At 42.3% G+C, this 18,932-nt stretch overlaps 1 protein-coding gene and 1 long non-coding RNA gene across 7 annotated transcripts in view; one reads left to right on the forward strand and one right to left on the reverse strand.

Moving 5' to 3' along the window:
• The first annotated feature begins 71 nt into the window (after window positions 1-71).
• Window positions 72-2,586, forward strand: Atf-2 (Activating transcription factor-2). Its single transcript, XM_018037890.2, has 7 exons — window positions 72-441; window positions 507-600; window positions 681-826; window positions 894-1,204; window positions 1,280-1,493; window positions 1,564-1,912; window positions 1,977-2,586. The coding sequence occupies exons 1-7, from the start codon at window positions 391-393 to the stop codon at window positions 2,360-2,362; spliced, it is 1,551 nt and encodes a 516-aa protein (XP_017893379.1). The 5' UTR covers window positions 72-390; the 3' UTR covers window positions 2,363-2,586.
• Window positions 2,587-2,652: 66 nt separating this feature from the next.
• Window positions 2,653-18,932, reverse strand: part of LOC108632993 (uncharacterized) — a 63,132-nt gene continuing 46,852 nt past the window's right edge. For 3 of the 6 annotated variants that reach the window (XR_003388737.1, XR_003388738.1, XR_003388740.1), the window contains 2 exons: window positions 6,997-9,066; window positions 2,653-6,711 (listed from right to left, as the gene is read on the reverse strand). This is a non-coding gene — a long non-coding RNA (uncharacterized LOC108632993). The remainder of the gene's footprint in view (window positions 6,712-6,996; window positions 9,067-18,932) is intronic. The other 3 variants (XR_003388741.1, XR_003388742.1, XR_003388739.1) reach the window with 3 other exon arrangements.

Here is an 18,932-nt window from a genome sequence, read left to right on the forward strand (position 1 = left end):
TGGCCAATGAAAAACCGCGGCTGAATTAATAATCTCTAGCTAGAATCTAGAATTTACTCTATACACTGGCATACTTTATAATAATTTTTCAATGACTGTTTCACTGGTCATCGTTTTAACAGCTGATTCGAGAAGGAGCAAGTAGAATTGTCAAAATATCATTGAAAGAATTGTACTCTGTGTTTTGTTTGATTTTCTGACTTTAAGTGCCTTGGATATTGTATACGTTGTAATACTAAACGCAAATATGTACTGTCGACGCAAATGTCTTGGAGGAAATGAAGCTCCGATAAAAATTGAGCTGTGTTACATGTACACCCTTCAGCTTTATTTTCGTCTTTTATCGTGCCACCTGTGAATTATGATACATTGAATGTTATAACTTTGACAATGACCGACAACGATAAAATGTTTGCTTGCTCTTCCTCTGGCTGCAATATGGTAATTAATAATTCTACTTCAAACAGAAATCTGTATTCATTACAATATAATATTTATTATTGTAGAGCTTCACGAATGAAGACCAGCTAACAGTTCATAAGAAGAAACATGATATGATGTTAAACCTTGGGAGCAGTAACAAAAGTGGTGGCTTTGTTGGTAAAAATTAATCTTTAATTAATAAAGTGTACATAAAGAGATAAAATAAAAGAGAACACAAGAAACTTTATAATTTACAGCTGATCAAACACCCACACCAACACGTTTTATCAGGAATTGTGAAGAGGTTGGTCTGTTCCAAGACTTACAGAATGTGAATCCCTTTGAGGAAACCTTCAGGAGAGCAGTAGAGTCAGGAAATACTGGTACTCTTACAGTATCAGAGGTAAATTATTGATTAAGTTATTTTTAAATGCTTTTCTAATAGTCCCATCATTTAAGTAATCTTCTAGGCTGGAATTGCAGATGATAGTCTGCATACACCACACATATTTCCTCATATAGCTGATGTACTGTCTACTAGTAATCAAATGCTACCAGAGAACTCTGTAGAAGAATGCGGAAGCATCGTGATTACCGATAAAACTACCCAGGATAAAACTATTATAGACACTGACGTCTGCACAACGGTGAAACTTACGGAAACGGATGAACAGGGTTTGCTGAAAGAAAAATTGACGGTCGAGCGGAATGTGACGTTAACAGAAAATATCATCGATCCTGTTACACCTTTACTATCGAAAGATTCACAAGACCCGCAATTGTAAGTAAATAAATAATTCTTGAAATTATCGATAAGTCCCTGAAACTCTTAAATGAAATGAGGATTCCTTTTAAGAACGATTAATGGCGAGGAAGTGCAGTTGCTGTTGAAAACAGCGGGTGGAAAATTAATGCAATTATCTGCGATCCCGGTTTGCGACCCTATCAATGCAGCTAATGTACAGACGATGAGACAGCAAACTGTTGTCATAAAAACAGAACCTCCTGTGCATTATAATACAAGGACAGAACCGAAAAAAACGGGCTCTACATTTTCTCTAGCAAGAATGGTACGATAATCGAAATGAATATGTTTAAATCAATACTTTTTCCAGAGCTTATAGTCTCATTTAATTTTAGAAATTGAAACAAGCTTTAACTAAAGCTAGTGGCTCGCAAAATCAGAAACCTGCTAATACCAATACCGACAAGAACGAATTGACTAATTCAAGAAAAGAGAATAGGAATAAGACAACGGAAGATCCCGCAAAAAAGAAAGTTATGTTAGAACGCAATCGAGCTAGTTCTATGAGGGCGAGAGCAAAAAGAAAAGCATGGATACAACACCTCGAAAATACGATCTCTAATGCGAATGAAACAAACGTGGCTCTACAAATGGAAATAAAAGTCTTACGATCGGAGGTCGCTAAATTGAAAACGCTACTATTAGCCCATAAGGACTGTCCCGTAACGAAGGCGATGCAGAAAGGTAATGTAAAAATTATACGAACGATTCTTCGCCTTTTATTTATACTTCAAATTATATTTTATAGGAAACAGTATAGTGCTTGGTACTAAAATAGTATCCGTAAACTCAGACAATGCAACGAGTCCGATTCCTGCGATGAAAAGGACAAATTTCTCTCCTTCGGAAGTGCCAATAATGCCCAAGAAAAAGTCGTCCTCGGTGACCACGAAGAATCCCATAATTTTTCCAAAATTAGACAATACAAATCTATCAATTCCCAACACCACGTTGATTAAAACTGTGCCTACGTTAAAAATAATGGGAGTCGGACAATTGTTAACAGAAAAAGAAGAGGGGAAACAAATTTTTATTGTACAGAATCCACCGAAGAAGATTGACGGTTCAACCAGACAAGTGATTCAAATAAATCCCAATTACGAAATTGATCAGAGAGAGTTGATAAAAAAATAAATGTATTTCAATGATTGTAGATATGTGCAAATTTTGCTCAAACAGTGTAAAAGACAAGAATCGTACGATGATCGTCAAACGATCGCAGCCATTTATTTTTTCTCAAACAAAAGCATAATCTACATATATGATTTGTTATTGCGCGTGATTGCATGCGTACAGCGTAAAACAGAAATCTCGTATTACAATCTTTATTAGAATAAAACTCCGTATTTTTTAACAAAGTCTCTCGTATTTATTTACCCTAGTCACTCCTCTAAATTTTTAAGGCAAGGAACATTTTCATTGAATATATTTCAAAACTATTTATTGTGCACACAAAAGATTACAGAAAATTCGAAAGAAATTCTTGATATTGATGAAGGTCCACAGCTGTCGTCCACAATGGTCTCACATGCCCCACGATGATTCTGTGACCCTCGGGCCCTTATCAGTTCTCCGTCCAGTCGTCTAACAATCCTACACCGGACAGGAGAATGATAAGGGGCTTTGGGCACGAAATGTTTAGACTCGAAGCTACCAAAAACTCGTTCACGCTCCACCATGTCCGCTACATGTTCCATTTTCCTGTAGATCCTGAAAACGAATACTATTGTATCTAGCCCTAATCGTAGTTTCCCTCCAGTGATATCGATTCTGTTTTTTCCACTTTTGTTTCTATGCTTCCTCCTCTTCTTTTCTTCTGTTCGATCGAATGAATTAGGAGTATCGATAGGAGATGCAAGTAATTGACAATCTGTTTCCGTACTAAGCAGTACTCGTGCTTTATCACATTGTTTTATCTAATCGTCGGAGAAATTTCTGTTTGTACCCTGATTACATGAAATGTGTCGAGCTAGCACGCGCGACGGATTCTCGTGACAGTTTGTCTCGCAACATCGACGAAAACTTTAAACACTGAAGCTTATTAAGATTGTGGTAATACAAAAGATATGTTCTTATTCAGTACGCACTACTCTGGGTATTCGGATTTGTTTACGTATTTGAAAATTAAGAGCAAGTATAATCTGAAGTATAAACGCTCCACACGATATCTGAAAATATAAAAAGGAAGATTAGAAATCTTTAATAATCTACTCGCGGGTACTGTATAATTTGTCTCAAGCGAAGTGATTTATCGGAAGATAAGAGTTCTGTTGAACAGGCTGTACTTTGTCTGCGAGTTTCTTTCCTCGAAGGGACGCGGACAACGGTTGGAAGAGGAGATATCGAACATCGAAGAGACGCGTTGAAAAAGGTCTGCGCTTTTTCGACAAACAAGATTTCCGTCCCTTGAGTCACGCCAGTGAGTCACGCGTGTCCAGAGCACAACGAGCCAAGTGAGATGTAACTGAATTATCGGTTACTCGGTAAATATCAACGGCTTTCCTATGCCGATAAGCCGGTTCGATAGCGGAAAACAGCAAAAGATAACTTCTTCCTGTATTCAAGAACAGGCTTATCGTTTATGAAGACGTAGCGCTCTCCTGTTGCTTCTACAGATATATTGAGACGTAAACAATAAGAAAGATAGCGAGAAATATGTATATCGAGAGAATGTACGAGAGACAGTATCGTGGATTGGTAATAAGAGAAACGCAACAGAGTGCTTAATTATCGCGATACCTTTACAAATAAACAGATAACATGACGTTCGGTATCGCTAAGATTTCCTCCAAGACGAAACAAATTATAATTCATAAACTATAAACAATTAATAAAAATGCATGAGTTTAAAAAGTGAACTTTTATAATGGGGGAACATTGACTTGTTGGCTCAACTATTAAAACGCCTCATGAATTTGTACCCTAGTAGCGATGTCAACTAGGCGTTTCGTTCTCCTCACGCTTGCTTCCTACTTCTAACTTGTTTCGACAGAAATAGATCTCGTCACCCCTCGCGATCTCCTCGACTTTTGCACGGCACTGAATCAAGCTTGTGTGGCTATTATTCAACGCAATCTTCTAACCTTGGTCCAGACTAGCCAGTTTTTTTTTCATTTTCGATGCCTACAGGGATTCACGACCGTGGAGTCCGCGAGCTGCATATATAATCCTCAGAAACCAGTGGATTAACACGGACTCGCGTTCACCTTGCATGTCACCGAAGCCTCGGAGATTCCAATGCCTCGCTTTTTTATTGGTTCAATCATTTTTATATTACTCAAGGGACAAAAGAATAATTCTTGTTCACAAGCGAATAATTTGATTTTTGATATTTTACAGTAAAAACATCAAAGCAAGAAATTGGAAATGTAAAAGAATGATATAAAATGTATACACTTGAAGAAGAAAGGAAACTATTGTATCCTTGGATGAAGAAATTTCAATTGGCCCTTCATAGATCAGAAATAAATAGTAGTTTGTGAGTTAGACAAAAAAATCGTTCAATAGGTTTCCTGTTAAGCATTCTCGGAAAAACCGGGTATACATGTAACCCTGTAAAGAGATTGCTTTTTATGGGGTTTCCAGCGATCAACGGCCCGACTTGACTTAATTGATATCGATCTCATTGTTTTGCGTCAGCAGCAGTGAATTCAGAAATCAGTAGCTGAGCGTCCAGTGCGTTCTACTTCGCCACTTAAATTTTTTTACTGATTTTAAACTTTATAGCAAACTTCATTCATATTGTTAACCCGAGAGAAGTTACGATACAATTACAAGTAAATTTTGAAGATAGTAAAAGGCGAATAACAATGTTAAATATAATAGCAGATATAAATTAAATGTCTCAGCGTCACTGCACTTCGTTCTCTAAGTTAATCGAAAGTTTTCAAGGCTTCAGCAGACGAATTCTGTTGTGCTAGATAACTACACGTTATCTATCGAAAGTTACGTGATACCTTGCCTCCTAAGACCTAGATTTACTTTAACAGTATGAAACCGTTTAGAATGCAGATTAAAAAAAAAACTACGTTATTATGTCTCAATTTTCAAAATTAAATTATGAAATGAAGAAACAATTATATATTTTATTAAATAATCATAAATGCTTCTTTCTCGATTAAGCAAAATGTTTAAGTTTCGGCATTGAATTCTGAACGCAGATGATTTCAATGGATTTCATCGATGAAGGAAAACCTATTTGAAAAAAATTAATAATAATTATACACGACGCCGAGGGTTCGCTCAGAAGCACCGTAGAGAAAACACGTGGTCCGAGCACACGTGTTTCGGAGCGAGTTATGAAAAGCTAACATTAGTATGGGAATTCTCCTTGAAACAAATATTTCACGAAAACCTACGCACATCGTATGGTCAGAATCAAATAAACGTTCTCTGCACGCGATCTCTAACTTTGACGCAACCGATCCTCAGACAAAACTGTAACAATGTACGGGGCAAGAGAATGCTGCCGCACACCACACGGATGTTTATGTTCCTTCGAGTTGGTCGGACCCTTCCAAAACGAACCTCAGAGAATTTTACGCGCGACCGACCTTCTCGTTTGATCTTAGCCGATATGCTTCTGTTGTCGGTTCTTGGAGAGCGATTGTACACATAAAATACGGAATCGAAAACGAATGAAAAGCCGTACCGCTTGGCAAGCGATGAACAGTTTCGTCATATTCGCGCGGGGTAAAGATTTTTTGGCTACGTCCAATGGACGAGACATGTACGTCTCAAGAGTTTAAGTATTAGTATGATACGTTTTATGGGATAAACGACAATGGAATTATAATAAAAAAAATACGCGCGTGCATTCGTACCAGAATGTGGATGATGGGTGATGAGCCCGTGATTTACGCCCCTGGTTGAGACAATATGCGACCCGATAGCCTTGAGACACACGTCTGCTTCCTTTTTATTTTTACATCTGACCCAAGACAACGACACTCTCCCGTGGCACAAACCTCACCGTATATGCCCTCTGTTTTCCCTCGCGATTATATTCTCCCAGAATTCCCACATCCACAATACGGTGCATACATGCATGCATAAAATACTCTCGCCGCCCGGCAACTATCCTCGAAAAACGGACCTTCCCATTCGATGGTTCGCGCGCTACTGCCGACGACACCACCACCGCTCCGACAAATCTTATTTTCCAATAGATGGAACGAACGCACTACCACCACGCGACTACCGCACAAAGAGAGACAATGAAGAAGCTCCCTGACGACCGCCTCTACGTTCTACACACCGTGTATGCAGACTGGTCTTTGACCGGTCACATGGCGCGAACCGGAGAGCGACCGATCGATCTGCGTCCAAAATACCCTGTAGTTCACCCTCTCCCAGTTTCTCTCTCCCCGTGTTACGTCGCCCGGCTGCTGGTTGGCTTGGGTCCGCGCGCGTCTCGTTTCCACTCCGAGAGATGTACCGAGTAGGTAATTCCTCTTCGCGTGTTGGCTCCACGTTTCCTCGGGCTGAAACGATATCGCGCGCACATTACCGAGCCGACGACTGCACGCCGCACATTGCTGCTGCTGCTGCTGCGTGCGTATAATCCCGAGAAAAATGGGGAGAGAAAAGAAGTAGACCGCAGGGAAACACGAGAGGGAATCTTTTCCTCCCTTGCTAGTGGCGTGCACAAGAGAGAAACTCGAAAGCAACAGCAGCAGCAGCACAGAGAGGATCAATCATCGTAGTCCGAATGCTGATGTAACAGAGAAGTGAACTGGTCACTCGCGTATTCGTATAGCAATAATTACCGCCGCAACGCAATGAAGAACACGCGTCACGAAATGCGTCTCGCGCACTACTGAGCGATCTGACGATGATCGGATTCGGACGTTGCAGTCCGACCGTATTTCGTGCTGGTGAGGGGGAAGGAAGTGATGATGCCGTCTCTTTCTCTCATCTTCTGGTACTCGCTTCTGGTCTCCGTCGGGTTTACGCACGTGGCGCCATCTTTTAGTTTCTCACTCTCTCTCGGCTCTCATGTTCGCTCATTCTCTTCTCCACTGTTCCCTCTCTCCCTTCTTTCTGTCTATCTTATTCTGTTGCTCTCTCATTCCGTCTCCTTTACGCGAGCCTCGTGCGTTCATTTTCAAAGATGCTTCAGAAAACTTGTGAACTTTCCTGTGGAGACTTTAGAATTTTGCTTATGGAAGAAAATATGATTAGCCGCGAAACGACTGATAAGATAAGAAACGGACTCCATTGAAGAACAATTTTTAAATGCTACAATTTAATAGATTTGACGCCCGCTATTCCAAATTGCAAGTTTCAGAATGAACAAAGAATGTAGGAACGACGTGGAAATTTGCGCTTTCCGGCGACTTGTCGCTCGTACTCGATTATGTTTTCCGTGGTTACTACCACGTCCGCGATTTTAATTACGTATTTAGACCGAAGCTGCCTCTTCCTGATGATGTCCCTTCGGGCTAATTAAAAAGCGCCTCGAGTGACTCTTAATTCTGGTGGATACTCGCCAGGAGTTCGCTTTTCATCTTGGAGACCGCGTTTCTGGCAATAAAGGGTTACTACGTTGGTTTAAGTACACAATTGATGGCGAAAATCGTAGCCAACTACGCGACGAGGACCAAACGCGTGCCGTTGCCAAGCGCGGCGGCAGAAAGGAGACAGGAACAGGATCTTCTATTTATTCTGCTTCTTTTTTTTTAATGACCCAGTGATACGGATTCGAGGATCGCGGCGCAAATTAGAGGGTAAATTAGAAAACGTTTCGCGGGGGAAAGGTAGGAGAGCAGAAATGCAAGTACGGCGAGCAGCTAACCGAGAGGGTGGTAAGCAGATACTAACACCGGTTCGCGAGTGATTCGATATCGGGGAGCGGCATTAGCCTCGAATTAATTCCTGGAGACTGCTGGGGGATGATTCCCCATTACCAGCGTGCAACGAGCAGCGGCGGAGTGTTCCGCCTTAAAAAGAATACCTAGGCCTCCGTCTCGAATTGTCCGGAGGAATTGCTTCTCGCTGCCGCCCCTTCTTCTCCCCGACCACTTCTTTTTCGTCGTCCCCTATCCGTCGCAAAACGAATTGTCTGAAAAAATTTTAAAAGAATCCTGCTCTGCGTTTCTGCGAGCATTAAACGTTCGGCAGAATATTCACGTGCCTCTCGATAATCTACGAGCTACTGAAAAATCCTGCTACAATTAATCACTTCATAATTAACCGGGAAGATACTTCAATTACTTGCATCGGTGGTTTTACTCTAATGAACTTCCGAGCCGTTTTGTTACATTGCTTTTACGATTACCGAACGTCCTCCAATGAACCTAGACCGAGTAAAAAAGGAAAAAAAATCCAATTAAGCGAGACGGTTAATCAGAAAATTTTCTACTCTTGTTTAGAAAAGAATCTTACAAGGCTTGATTTAATACATCAGGAACTACAGTGTGTTGTCAGTTATAGCATTTTTTTTTTACGGACCTCGTTTTCTATTTGGAAAATCCAGAGAGGAATGACAAAGGTCAGCAGTATGCAGTTACCATAAATGAAGGAGCAGGAAAATCCATGAACCAAATATATACTTAGGTTTCGTAGTAAAACATAATTACCCTTGAAAGATTTTCCTAGACCAACCGGCCTTCGGGGCATTTCCCAGTTTTCCATGCATAGCTGAGCCTCGTCCAAGAAGGAAATAAACGCTGACCATGGCCGCACGTGTTTGCACAAAGGCCTTTCCCAAGTAAACCGTTTTGTTGCGAACCGTTTCAGTGGACCCAAAGCTGACTGGCCTGACGTTCCATAAGTAGAGGACTAATTATATTCCATGGCCGGCGACCTTCGTTCACGTGGCCAGCTGTTTTCTGGATCTGTAAACGATCGAAAGTAACACCGTTGAATAGCGCTCTCAGCATCCCGAATAGTAACGGTAGTATTAAAAGACATTATATTAAGATAAAGCAAAACGGAATGTGAATGAGTTGAAGAGAGTTGAAAAATAATGTCTCTTCCGATTCATTGATACACCGCGTAGCCCGAATTGAAAGGGACAGAGATCGACACACACAGCTTGGTGCTGTGCTTTGAGCCTTTTTCCAGCTACAGATAATGTTCGGAAACGATTCGAAACCGGGTGATGACTGACGCGATTGAAAAATTTATAACAGCACGCGTTGTATGTTTGCGCGCGTCGCTCCGCGTCATTCCAGGATGAGAACGATGTCGGTGAAAAAGAAGGGGACACGGAAAGAGGAGAACGGAATGGAGGCGGCAGTGAAACATTGTGGACGAGATAAGGTTGGAATTTTCTGGGCGGATAATGTAAAAGCCCAGGCTACTCGCTGTGTTCGTTATAATAATCGCGAATGGGAACAGAACGGACTTTTCATCTCGTGTAGGTTTGGAGAGATGACAGGAACGAATAAAAGTCAACATTAAAAGAAAGAAGGGAAATGTACGATCGTCGAGATGGTACGAAGAGAAGCGCAAAAGTTGTAAAGAGGATAAAGAAAATATCAGGAAATAAACGATCGCTGACCGTATTTGCGTAATGTTTCAACGAATACCGACGTATGTATTGCACACGCTGCACATTTTAATTAACCTATTCTGCTTTCCAAGCCGGCAGTTGGGAATGTAATTATTTAACTTTCGGCACATCTTCCATTCGCTTTCCCCCGTTGAATAATTAAAACTACTTTTTTCTTCGCACGCGTTTAGCGTCGCACCACCGCCTGTATTCACGGCTTTGCTGTATCCTCACCCCAGTTTACTAAAGCCTTAACTCCCGTATTTTAGTTAACGAAATTCGGCTAAACCAAAAATAGTGGTAAATTAAGCCGAGGAACGTGTACCCAATTGTAAATTAATTACCGCAACTTTACCACCGTACACGCCATTAATCATATAATTTCGTACATTATACCATAACGCATTATGCTGTAGAAATAATGATGTATGTAATATCAAATATACGTACAATGAGTATGTGCTATAAACACATATATACACATATAAACACATATATAATACACATAACTACATACTAGACTTCGAAGATCGAATATCGAGATGAATTAGAAATCCAAATACATATTTAGTTTACATTCTATGTATGAAGAAGTTTGTAAATCAGATACCAAAGTTACCACCTATTCGTTTCTAAATAAAAAACGATGATAAGAAATCAAATAAATCAAGGGGGCAGTTAAAGCATACCCGAAACGTGAGACCAGGGCTAAAAGAAGGTTCATCTTCAGGGCGTGGTGTTTCGAATTGCCAGCAGGAGGGTCAAGGTTAAACCTTGAGCCCCATATGCACACACAACGATCGTTGTGTGCGTTTACCCTGCTACATTTTCCTTTCGCACCCTCTGCCTACACACGTCGTTCGATCTCTCTCTTTCCTCCTCGTTCCTGCCCGCTCCTATTTGTATCGTCTTTTCTTTTTCTTTCGCTCTCGCGTCGGACCTTCTGCAGCAAGAAACGATCGAGCCTGTCACGGTGGTGGATAGGCGATGGTTTCGCATCCCCTGTCTTCGCTGAGCGTATCCTCTATCTATCGGATTCTATTTACGGCGGCATATATGGTCAATGTCCGGCATGTTGGTTATTTGGTCAATCACTACCGATACAAATAGAAATCTTTTTATGCAAGTCTCGAGGGCGGAAAAAAGATGTGGCTGTGTAACGACGGAGCAAATCAGGAGGAAGTTAATTTCGTGTACATCGAAAGATCATTTCCTCCAGTCTCAACGAAATTACGTACAATGTCGACGGTCATTTCGGAGAAAACGAATTCAAATCCCAAAGAGGTACGACTTTATTTTATTTTAATAATCGAGCCTGTGACTACACGATAAACGTCTCTAATGGAAGATTTAAAGATCGATTGGTCTTTTCTCCCACAGCGGGTGTTTAAATTCCATATTATATTTCACTTTTAGTATTTAAGTTTACTTAGGAACTCCGTCGAGATAAACAGATTTCATTAGCGAAAGTTAAATGGCCGGGGAAAGTTTCGAGCTGCTGCGACGACCGGGATAGTTCACCTAAGTGTTAAACTAGGAGATTTCTTTCCACTGTGATGCTTCTTTAATTCGTTCAAAGGTGTGTGCTGCCGCAAAGATCGCCAAATTCGATCTTCAAGGCTTCTCGCGTCTCCAAGATCAACAGAGTCCCAAGGGACGCGGATTTCTCGGTTAATGACGCGTAAATTCGGTCCCACGATACCGCCACGCACTGATTACGATAAGAACCGTGGAGAGTAACGTCGATTTCCCAGACCGATACGTCATTTCTTAATGAGGCAGTCGGTGTCGTCGTGGAAGACATCGAATTTGAATAAAAAAACTGCAAACCCCACCCTTGAGACCAGCGTTCGGCAAAATGTTCGAATCATGAACAACCAATGAATTTCTGATCTTATTTGTATTCAAGTGCCAAATATGTTAGCACATATGTCATACATTTATGCACACAATGTATGAACGTTCCAATTTGTATTTCCTCATTTGCATCCTCAATTCCTCTTGAACAGATTTCAACTAGAAAATGTTTCAACTTTCCCATTTCCAGGCGAAATAAAGATATCGTCATTCCCTTGAATGCATTTATAGTTAGTCGCAGTGGATTTCGGTCGCAGAGTTATTTATACGCGGGACCGAGCCGAAGATAATTTCATAGGAGTTTTAGCGTTCGAATCATTTTGCGGAAGTTCTTTTATATCTGCTAACGTAAATCCGGCACAGGTGGTCTACTTTCCGAATTGAATTGCACTTCTTTTAATTCTCGCTCTCAACTATGTAGCCTGCATTATTACTTACTGCATTATCAATTGTTCACCCTGTGATACCTAACCGGGCAGAGTGTAAATCTTGCATCCTGGACGCAACGAGCCTTGCTGACTGCTAATTGAAATGTACGATCTATCTTGTCTGGTAATAATTACTGCGCGTGAAGCAGGACTCACCATTTGCGGAATAACACTCGAACCTGTGGCGGCCTACGACCGTTGGGAATTCCTTTTGTTATTTCAAACGACATCTTCGCTTTAACTCACTCCATTTAAACCCTTTTATCGACGTTCCTACTTGAGAGCGACAAATTGAATATTGTCTTGAAAACAGTCTCCCGTGTATTGTCGTATTCCGTAGTAGAAGCTTTATTAAATAACAATATAACTTTAGCTTGGAGGTAATGGGGTAAACGAATACGTAGATCCGAGTATGGCGAAAATATGGAAAGCATTAGAGAGAAAGAAAGCAGACAGTGACCGAAAATTAGTCTTTGCGCATTATGAACTCTCGTGACGGCGGGTATAGGACAACGTTTGCAAATCTGAGTTAAGGAGTAAATCAGGGGAAGAGAAAAAGTGAAGTCATAGGATGATGAATTTCGGTATAGAAGTATTGAAGATAATGAGTGTCTCTAACTATCGTTGGTATACAACAGTATTTTTTAAAAAATCGGGTTATTTTTTAGAGAAGTTCTTTACCATATGCGAACTTGAAGAAGTGAGCTGTAACTGCTGTAAGTTCAAGTTTATGTTACAATGTGGACTCTACTCTGAATATTTTCCATTTATTTACATACTAAATGCGTCGCATTATTTAATGCACATTGTAATTCATCATAAATGTATAAATGTTCTTGATTCTTCCTTTCCATTTTCTCAACATAAATACTCATACGAAAATTAAGGAATTAATAAAAGTACGTGAAGTAGAGACGAATTGTATGTTATAATTGTGGAGAAATAAATAGCATGGTAGGAATGAGGCAAGGTGAAACGAGTGCCTTTCAGCCAGCCATGTCGCGTCAGCTTCGACACCGGCAAATTGAAATTATTGGCGTAGCCCACCGCACATTACTGGCTCGTTAGCAAGATATCGCATTCGCGAGTCGGTCCACCCACTTTCCACCTGGCTCGCACGACTTTTTTCCTGCCTCCGATTCCGAGAGAGGCCTGTGGCTGCCGCTAGGCAGGTAGGTATTTTTGTACCGGCTCTCGTTTTCAACGGCTCCGCTGCCTCGTGCCACGAGAGGAGTGGAAAGAGAGAGCCGACGAATCGAGAAATTATGATTCATTAAGGACTAGATTCGGGACACGTTCGACGGTGTGTGATTTGCGATAGGAAACGTGTTCCGTTGAAACGAATGAGCGCGCGAGAAGAAGCGAGACGAGTGGAGGAGCGAGATAGAGAGAGAGAGAAACTCCTATTGAGAGATCGTGCTTTTTATCCGTTGCCTTTTTACCTTCACGGATAACAGAGAACGATAAAGGAGGGTGGCGGCTCCTTCTATCGTGATTAATTCAGCCTATGCGGTGGTGTCGCGATCCAGATCGGAGATCTACAACGTGCGGTAGTGAAATACTAGATTCTCGTAAAGCTATAGAACAAATTTTCTGTGAGATGTTTGAATAAAATGCGTTGCTTCTCGTTATCGGCGACTTGCTTGCTATCTCGATCGAACTTATCAAACCGCGAGAAACGTGGCGTTATACTTATCGCCCCGGCAATGTTAGATAACGAATGGGACGACGCGATGTCGCCTGGTAAATAGAGAGCGTTACACGATGTTTCAACTGAAAATCTGTATACTTCTTCTGCGATTTATCGTTGCGATGGTGTTAATTGTTCGTTTATCGCGACAAACGTATTTTTGTTATCGCTAATTGAAGTAGGGGAGTGAACGATTGGCAACAAATTCGAACGATTTGCACCTCGTCGCGGCCACTCGACGAATCCGTGTTGATTAATATTCGATCAATGTTTTTTTCCAATTAAACGTAACGTTCATTATAACGCGGCGGCAATTTTCTTCGTACCATCGATTATTTCGAATGAGCTCTGCCTACAGGGATATTTCGCGCATTTACTCGGCAATCGTCGCGTTACACACGGTACAGATTAATTCGTTAATCATTTTGTTATCCACGCGTGGTTTCCTATTGCGTAATCAAACGTCACGAGCGTGTGATCGCATTTTTGTCAAACAATCAGTTCTGTGCATTTCGTTTCGCTTGCGAAACGAGACAGACACGAGTATCGCCGTGACAGGGCAAAGTGTGAGAGGAAGCTGTTTCCCTCTTTGAAGGCCAGTTTCGCGAGGTGCCAGGTCGGTCCCACGAGTGTGCGACAAAATGCAAGCTCATATCACTTACGTATGCTCAAAGACTATGCTTTTATACGGTACACTATACACTAGAGGTACGTATCTCTACCCACGGTAAGCACCATATTTCATTTCATCAGCTACCTTTCACAGCCCTTCACATTTTACCTTAGAAGTAACCAGGATATCAAAGTGTATAGTATACACTCAAATTCGGAGATCCGAAATTGAGTTAAGTGCCGGGCTCGTTTGTGGAACCGTTGGAAGATACTTCTGAAGCAACGTTTAAAGCCTCTTGTCGTTAACAAAGTACTGCTTCAACGAATAGAACAAAGGAATATATATTAAGTGATTAATTAACATGTTCCGCTAGCAGCATTGTTCGCACGGTGTGACCCAAGTCGTCTTACTTCGCCACGTTTATCATCAGACTCTGATACTGATTTTTCACGATTATTTTTGTCAAGTATATTTTAGATTAGTTACTGCTCAGGCCGATAAGGAACGAAATTGAAGAATGTAAATGACAGAGTTTAGCCGATAGTGGCGTGATCGGGGGGAATTGATCTTCGTATTTTTGTTGTTCCTAATTTGTTTCACGGATCGAGCGCGTCCCGTCAGGAAGGAGAGCTGACCCGTGAGAGAAGCTGTGCTGTACGATGGATAAATCGATATCTTCCGGAGCTGGTAACCGGTGTGTGTCGTCTACGGATCGCGCCACCCATCCTCGGCGTTTCTGTCTTTTCTTTTCTCTCGTTCGCTGAGACGAATTAACGCTCGAGGCGGCTCTCCTTCGGTGGAAACAACGTGTACGACGCAGGGAGGAACAGCACTCGGATCCGGTGCCGCGAGCTTGGTAATTAGCATAATTCGCGATGAAATACAAAAATTGCCGGGGACAGGGTCGTCTAGGCGTCCTCGTGAATCCCCCGCTCGCGTCTCGGTATTCGCGGGATACGAAGAATCGTTGCGTCGTTCACAGAGTTTGCCAGGCTAGCGGTTAGGCTCTTCAAAGTTCATCTGCCGACTCGAAAACTCCGCTTCAGTCGGATGAAATTTTCTTTCCTTGTTTTTTTTTTCCCCTCCTTTTTTCGAGATCCTTTCGACGTTCCGTCACAGCAGAGAGCGGTAGCCGTCTGCCGTCTCTCTTCCCACCTCTCTCTCTCTTTTTCATCGCGCTGAGTATCGCCGGTTTTCATAATTAAGTATATAACCTTGTGCGCGCCCCTATAATCAAAGTGAGCTACTTCCTCGCTTTTCATTTTCTCGCCCTCTACATTCGTACTCCCCTGAATCGATCTCGACAATTCCGGTGAGATGAAAGAAAAGAAAAAGTCGAACATCGCTGGCTTCGATGGAATAATTCGTGGTAGGAGATTCAACAAGGTCTCGAATCTGTCCCCCTGTTCTTTTTACCTCTTTCATTGAAGTAATTCGACGGAAAAAAAAACGAATCAGAAATTCTTCAGGAAGTTGGAGAAATGAGAAGGAAAACTTTCACCGTTGGTTCTCCCGACGGAGTGGGGATGAAAGAAAAAAAGAGGAAGGAAGATTCGAAATCTTTTTTGGTCTCGGATGACCGCGTTTCCCGTTCCCACGAAACGGAAAAGTCTTGCGGCTACGATTGTTCCCGGAATCTCCATTTTCACCGGCAAGGAGCAGAGAAATCAAAGAGCGGGATGTCCCTTCTGCCCCCGTCTACGGCTAAATCCGGGCCACCGTTCCCCATTTTATTCAAAAGAACTAGCGGAAAGAACGAACGCCCGGTTTCGTTGACCGTAGCCCGATTGGCTCGACGAAGAAAGACAATTTTACGACGGGAAGCCGTTTAGTTGACGGGGTCAGAGGTGGCCCGGGGTCTCTAGGGGCACGAGATGCTAATGCGCCAACCACTGCATTCGAATGCGTCGTTATTATGTCGGACGATCTGCGTCGGAAACCTCGCTTTTGCTTTTTAACCGTTCGCTTTAATCGTATCGAGTCACAATCGCGGTAAATACAATTCCATACGAATGCTTTCAACACCAGTTAATAAAATGCAAAATTATAGGCTATAAATTGCACGTCGTTTTTCGCATTGCGTTTTCCATTTAACTGTAATAAATTTTTGATCACGACGAAAAATAATTCCCCTCTGATAAACTAAAGGGCGAGAGGGCATTCAGACTTGATTAAAATTGTATTTTTAATGGAATGAAAATTCGAAATGCGCCCGACGAAATTTTATTACAATAAAACGTCCAATTTAATTTGTCTCGTCGTAAAGTACCTGCGCATTACGAATATTCTAAATTGAACACTCGAATGCGAAATACGAATAGACACCTACATATGTACTCATTTGAAAATCCAAAGGTGTAAGAATGTATCGAAAATGATAAGCGGTAGCTAAGAATAATTAATCTCAGAGGATGATGCAATGCGAACAACGAGCAACGATGCTCTGACCAACGCTGGTTCAAATTGTTCTCGCTTCGGATTAACGCAAACTTCCGCGACTCCTTTATATTCGAAGCCTCGCTCCGGATGATCTTTTTGTTTAAACTTTCTTCGCAGCTCCCGTTCTTGCACCTGACCTGGTCCACGAGTACCCATTATGAAGTTTCAGCCGAGCTGAACTTTTCAACTCTTTTTTCTCCATTTTTGTTTTTCAGTAGCAACTTCTCAAATATCACGCATCCATTCGTAATCGCCTTGTAAAGTACCGATACGTTAACGATCGTTATCTACTTGCAATCTACGCGAACCGATCGACCCGATAGTTTCTCGACAGTCATCGTTTTCAGGCAACCGCTTCTCTCGAGTTGTGTCATTGCCGATAAGTCGGGAACGTTTTGTATATTCATTTTTCCTCCCCGATCGACGTAAGCGAGATGGTAATTCGAAATCTGAAATTGTAATTCACCCGGGGATGCTAATACGCAGCTGCGAGACGTTGAGCTTCCACGTTTTATTTATTTCTTTCAAACGCACCTCCTCGTCTCGTCATAACTTTCCTGACTCTCAGAACACTTCTGATTTCCGCGTCGAATTAAAATTGTCGACGTTAATCCAGGTCGAAACCGAGATCGGGGATCTCGAGGACGCACCCTCGAGAGATCGAGATTATCTCGAGGCGACTCGCGAACTCGGCCTCGGCTTCAACTGTCGCGTTCTCCGCTAACGAATGCGGGAAGCACCGTTTCCCCGACGAAACTTTGCTTATTTGAACGGTTCTCGACCGATATCATCGTCTCTCCCGTTATTATGCGAGGCGCTTCGCCGTTACACGTTTAGTCGGTTGTATCACACTTCCTTTTTCCTCACGGGGAACATCCTAAACTGTGAATGAGGGAAGGCTTTCTTCGACTGTCTAAGTGAAAGGGTTTTTAAAACGCTATCGCGTTACACAACCGTGCCATGGGAACAACTCGGCGATGACGAATTGAAAAGAGAAGGGGAGGAAAAAAAATGAATGCGACAAAGGGAGTCGCGAAACCGCGCGAAAAAACTGTACCGGTGGAAAATTGGAGAGGCGTTTTTTCAGTCGCGTGAAATATTAAAGTTTCAATGATTCACGCTAACCGCTGTCGAGTTTTCGGCTGGCAAAACCCGAATTCGACCGCAGGATTTTCCTTTTTTTTTTTTATTTCGTCAGAGATCCATCAATACAAAAAAGGGTCCGTAGTCTACCGTTGTAGTGCGGCGAAGAATCTACCTAATAGCTGTTTTTTCCAACGGAATTCGGCTAGCGTATACGGCCGACGATTATTATGTTTCCCAAGTAAACAGTGATATTAGCTTGTCGGCGCATGCAAATATTGCTCGCCGCAGAAGAAATGAGATTCTACGCGGAACTTTTTTAAAAGCCCCGAAATTACTATGGAAAATTGAAACGCACACCGAAGCGCTGTTCCGTGCAATTTATGCGTCACCTCCTGCGGACAAACTCGGCGACGACCCCTTAGCGATCGAACCGTAAGCTCGGCTAACGACTCTCGACGATATCCGCGGGATTCGCGCGACGAGTGCCTCGAGAGGCGCACACAATGACGCTAATTGTTCGATTCGAGCGAGGCAAGGGAGTCCTTGCAGCGGTGCTCCTTTCTTGCTCCGATTTCTTCGCGGCAAATAGAATTCATTGTCGACCAGTCCCATTTTTAAATTCAAATAACCTTCGAAACCCCGTTGGTTCGTTCGCATCCGCGTGAATCGCAGTGAACCTCGTGTATCAGTCTATCGCCTGCCCGGTGTTCGACACGGTCACCGATAAATATTTATTCGACGAGGACTCTAAAACCGGATGGGTACATCGACTTTCCGCGGAATTCGAACTCCTTGAGTGCACTCCGTGCAATGGTACCTACGCGGTCGCGTAAATTGTTCATTCCGTTCGAACGGTCTAGTCGTTACATATGGAAATTCATGGTGACCAGACGTTCACCGCTCTTGACCCTATCGACGCTTCATCCGGAGGATCGCGATGGCCCTGACATTATGGTTACCGCATTTCATCGTCCCTTGTTCCGTGCCACGAATTTAATTAGCTTCCTCAACTAAAATAATTGAGTTAAAAAAGTAAAAGTACGAAAATTTCGTATGAAAAATGAATTCTTGATCACTGCCAAAAGACACCTTCG

This window comes from Ceratina calcarata, unplaced genomic scaffold, assembly GCF_001652005.2.
Source record: "Ceratina calcarata isolate Rehan_Ccalc_2016 unplaced genomic scaffold, ASM165200v1 scaffold180.2, whole genome shotgun sequence".
In the NCBI taxonomy this organism is placed as follows: domain Eukaryota; kingdom Metazoa; phylum Arthropoda; class Insecta; order Hymenoptera; family Apidae; genus Ceratina; species Ceratina calcarata.

What these genes read in the sequence shown, in the direction of transcription:
- Atf-2 (XM_018037890.2), top strand. Translation starts at nt 391, where the DNA reads ATGACCGACAACGATAAAATGTTTGCTTGCTCTTCCTCTGGCTGCAAT. An exon ending in CTTCCTCTGGCTGCAATATG is followed by an intron (nt 442 to 506) that starts GTAATTAATAAT and finishes TTATTATTGTAG; the next exon opens with AGCTTCACGAATGAAGACCA. An exon ending in CATTTTCTCTAGCAAGAATG is followed by an intron (nt 1,494 to 1,563) that starts GTACGATAATCG and finishes ATTTAATTTTAG; the next exon opens with AAATTGAAACAAGCTTTAAC.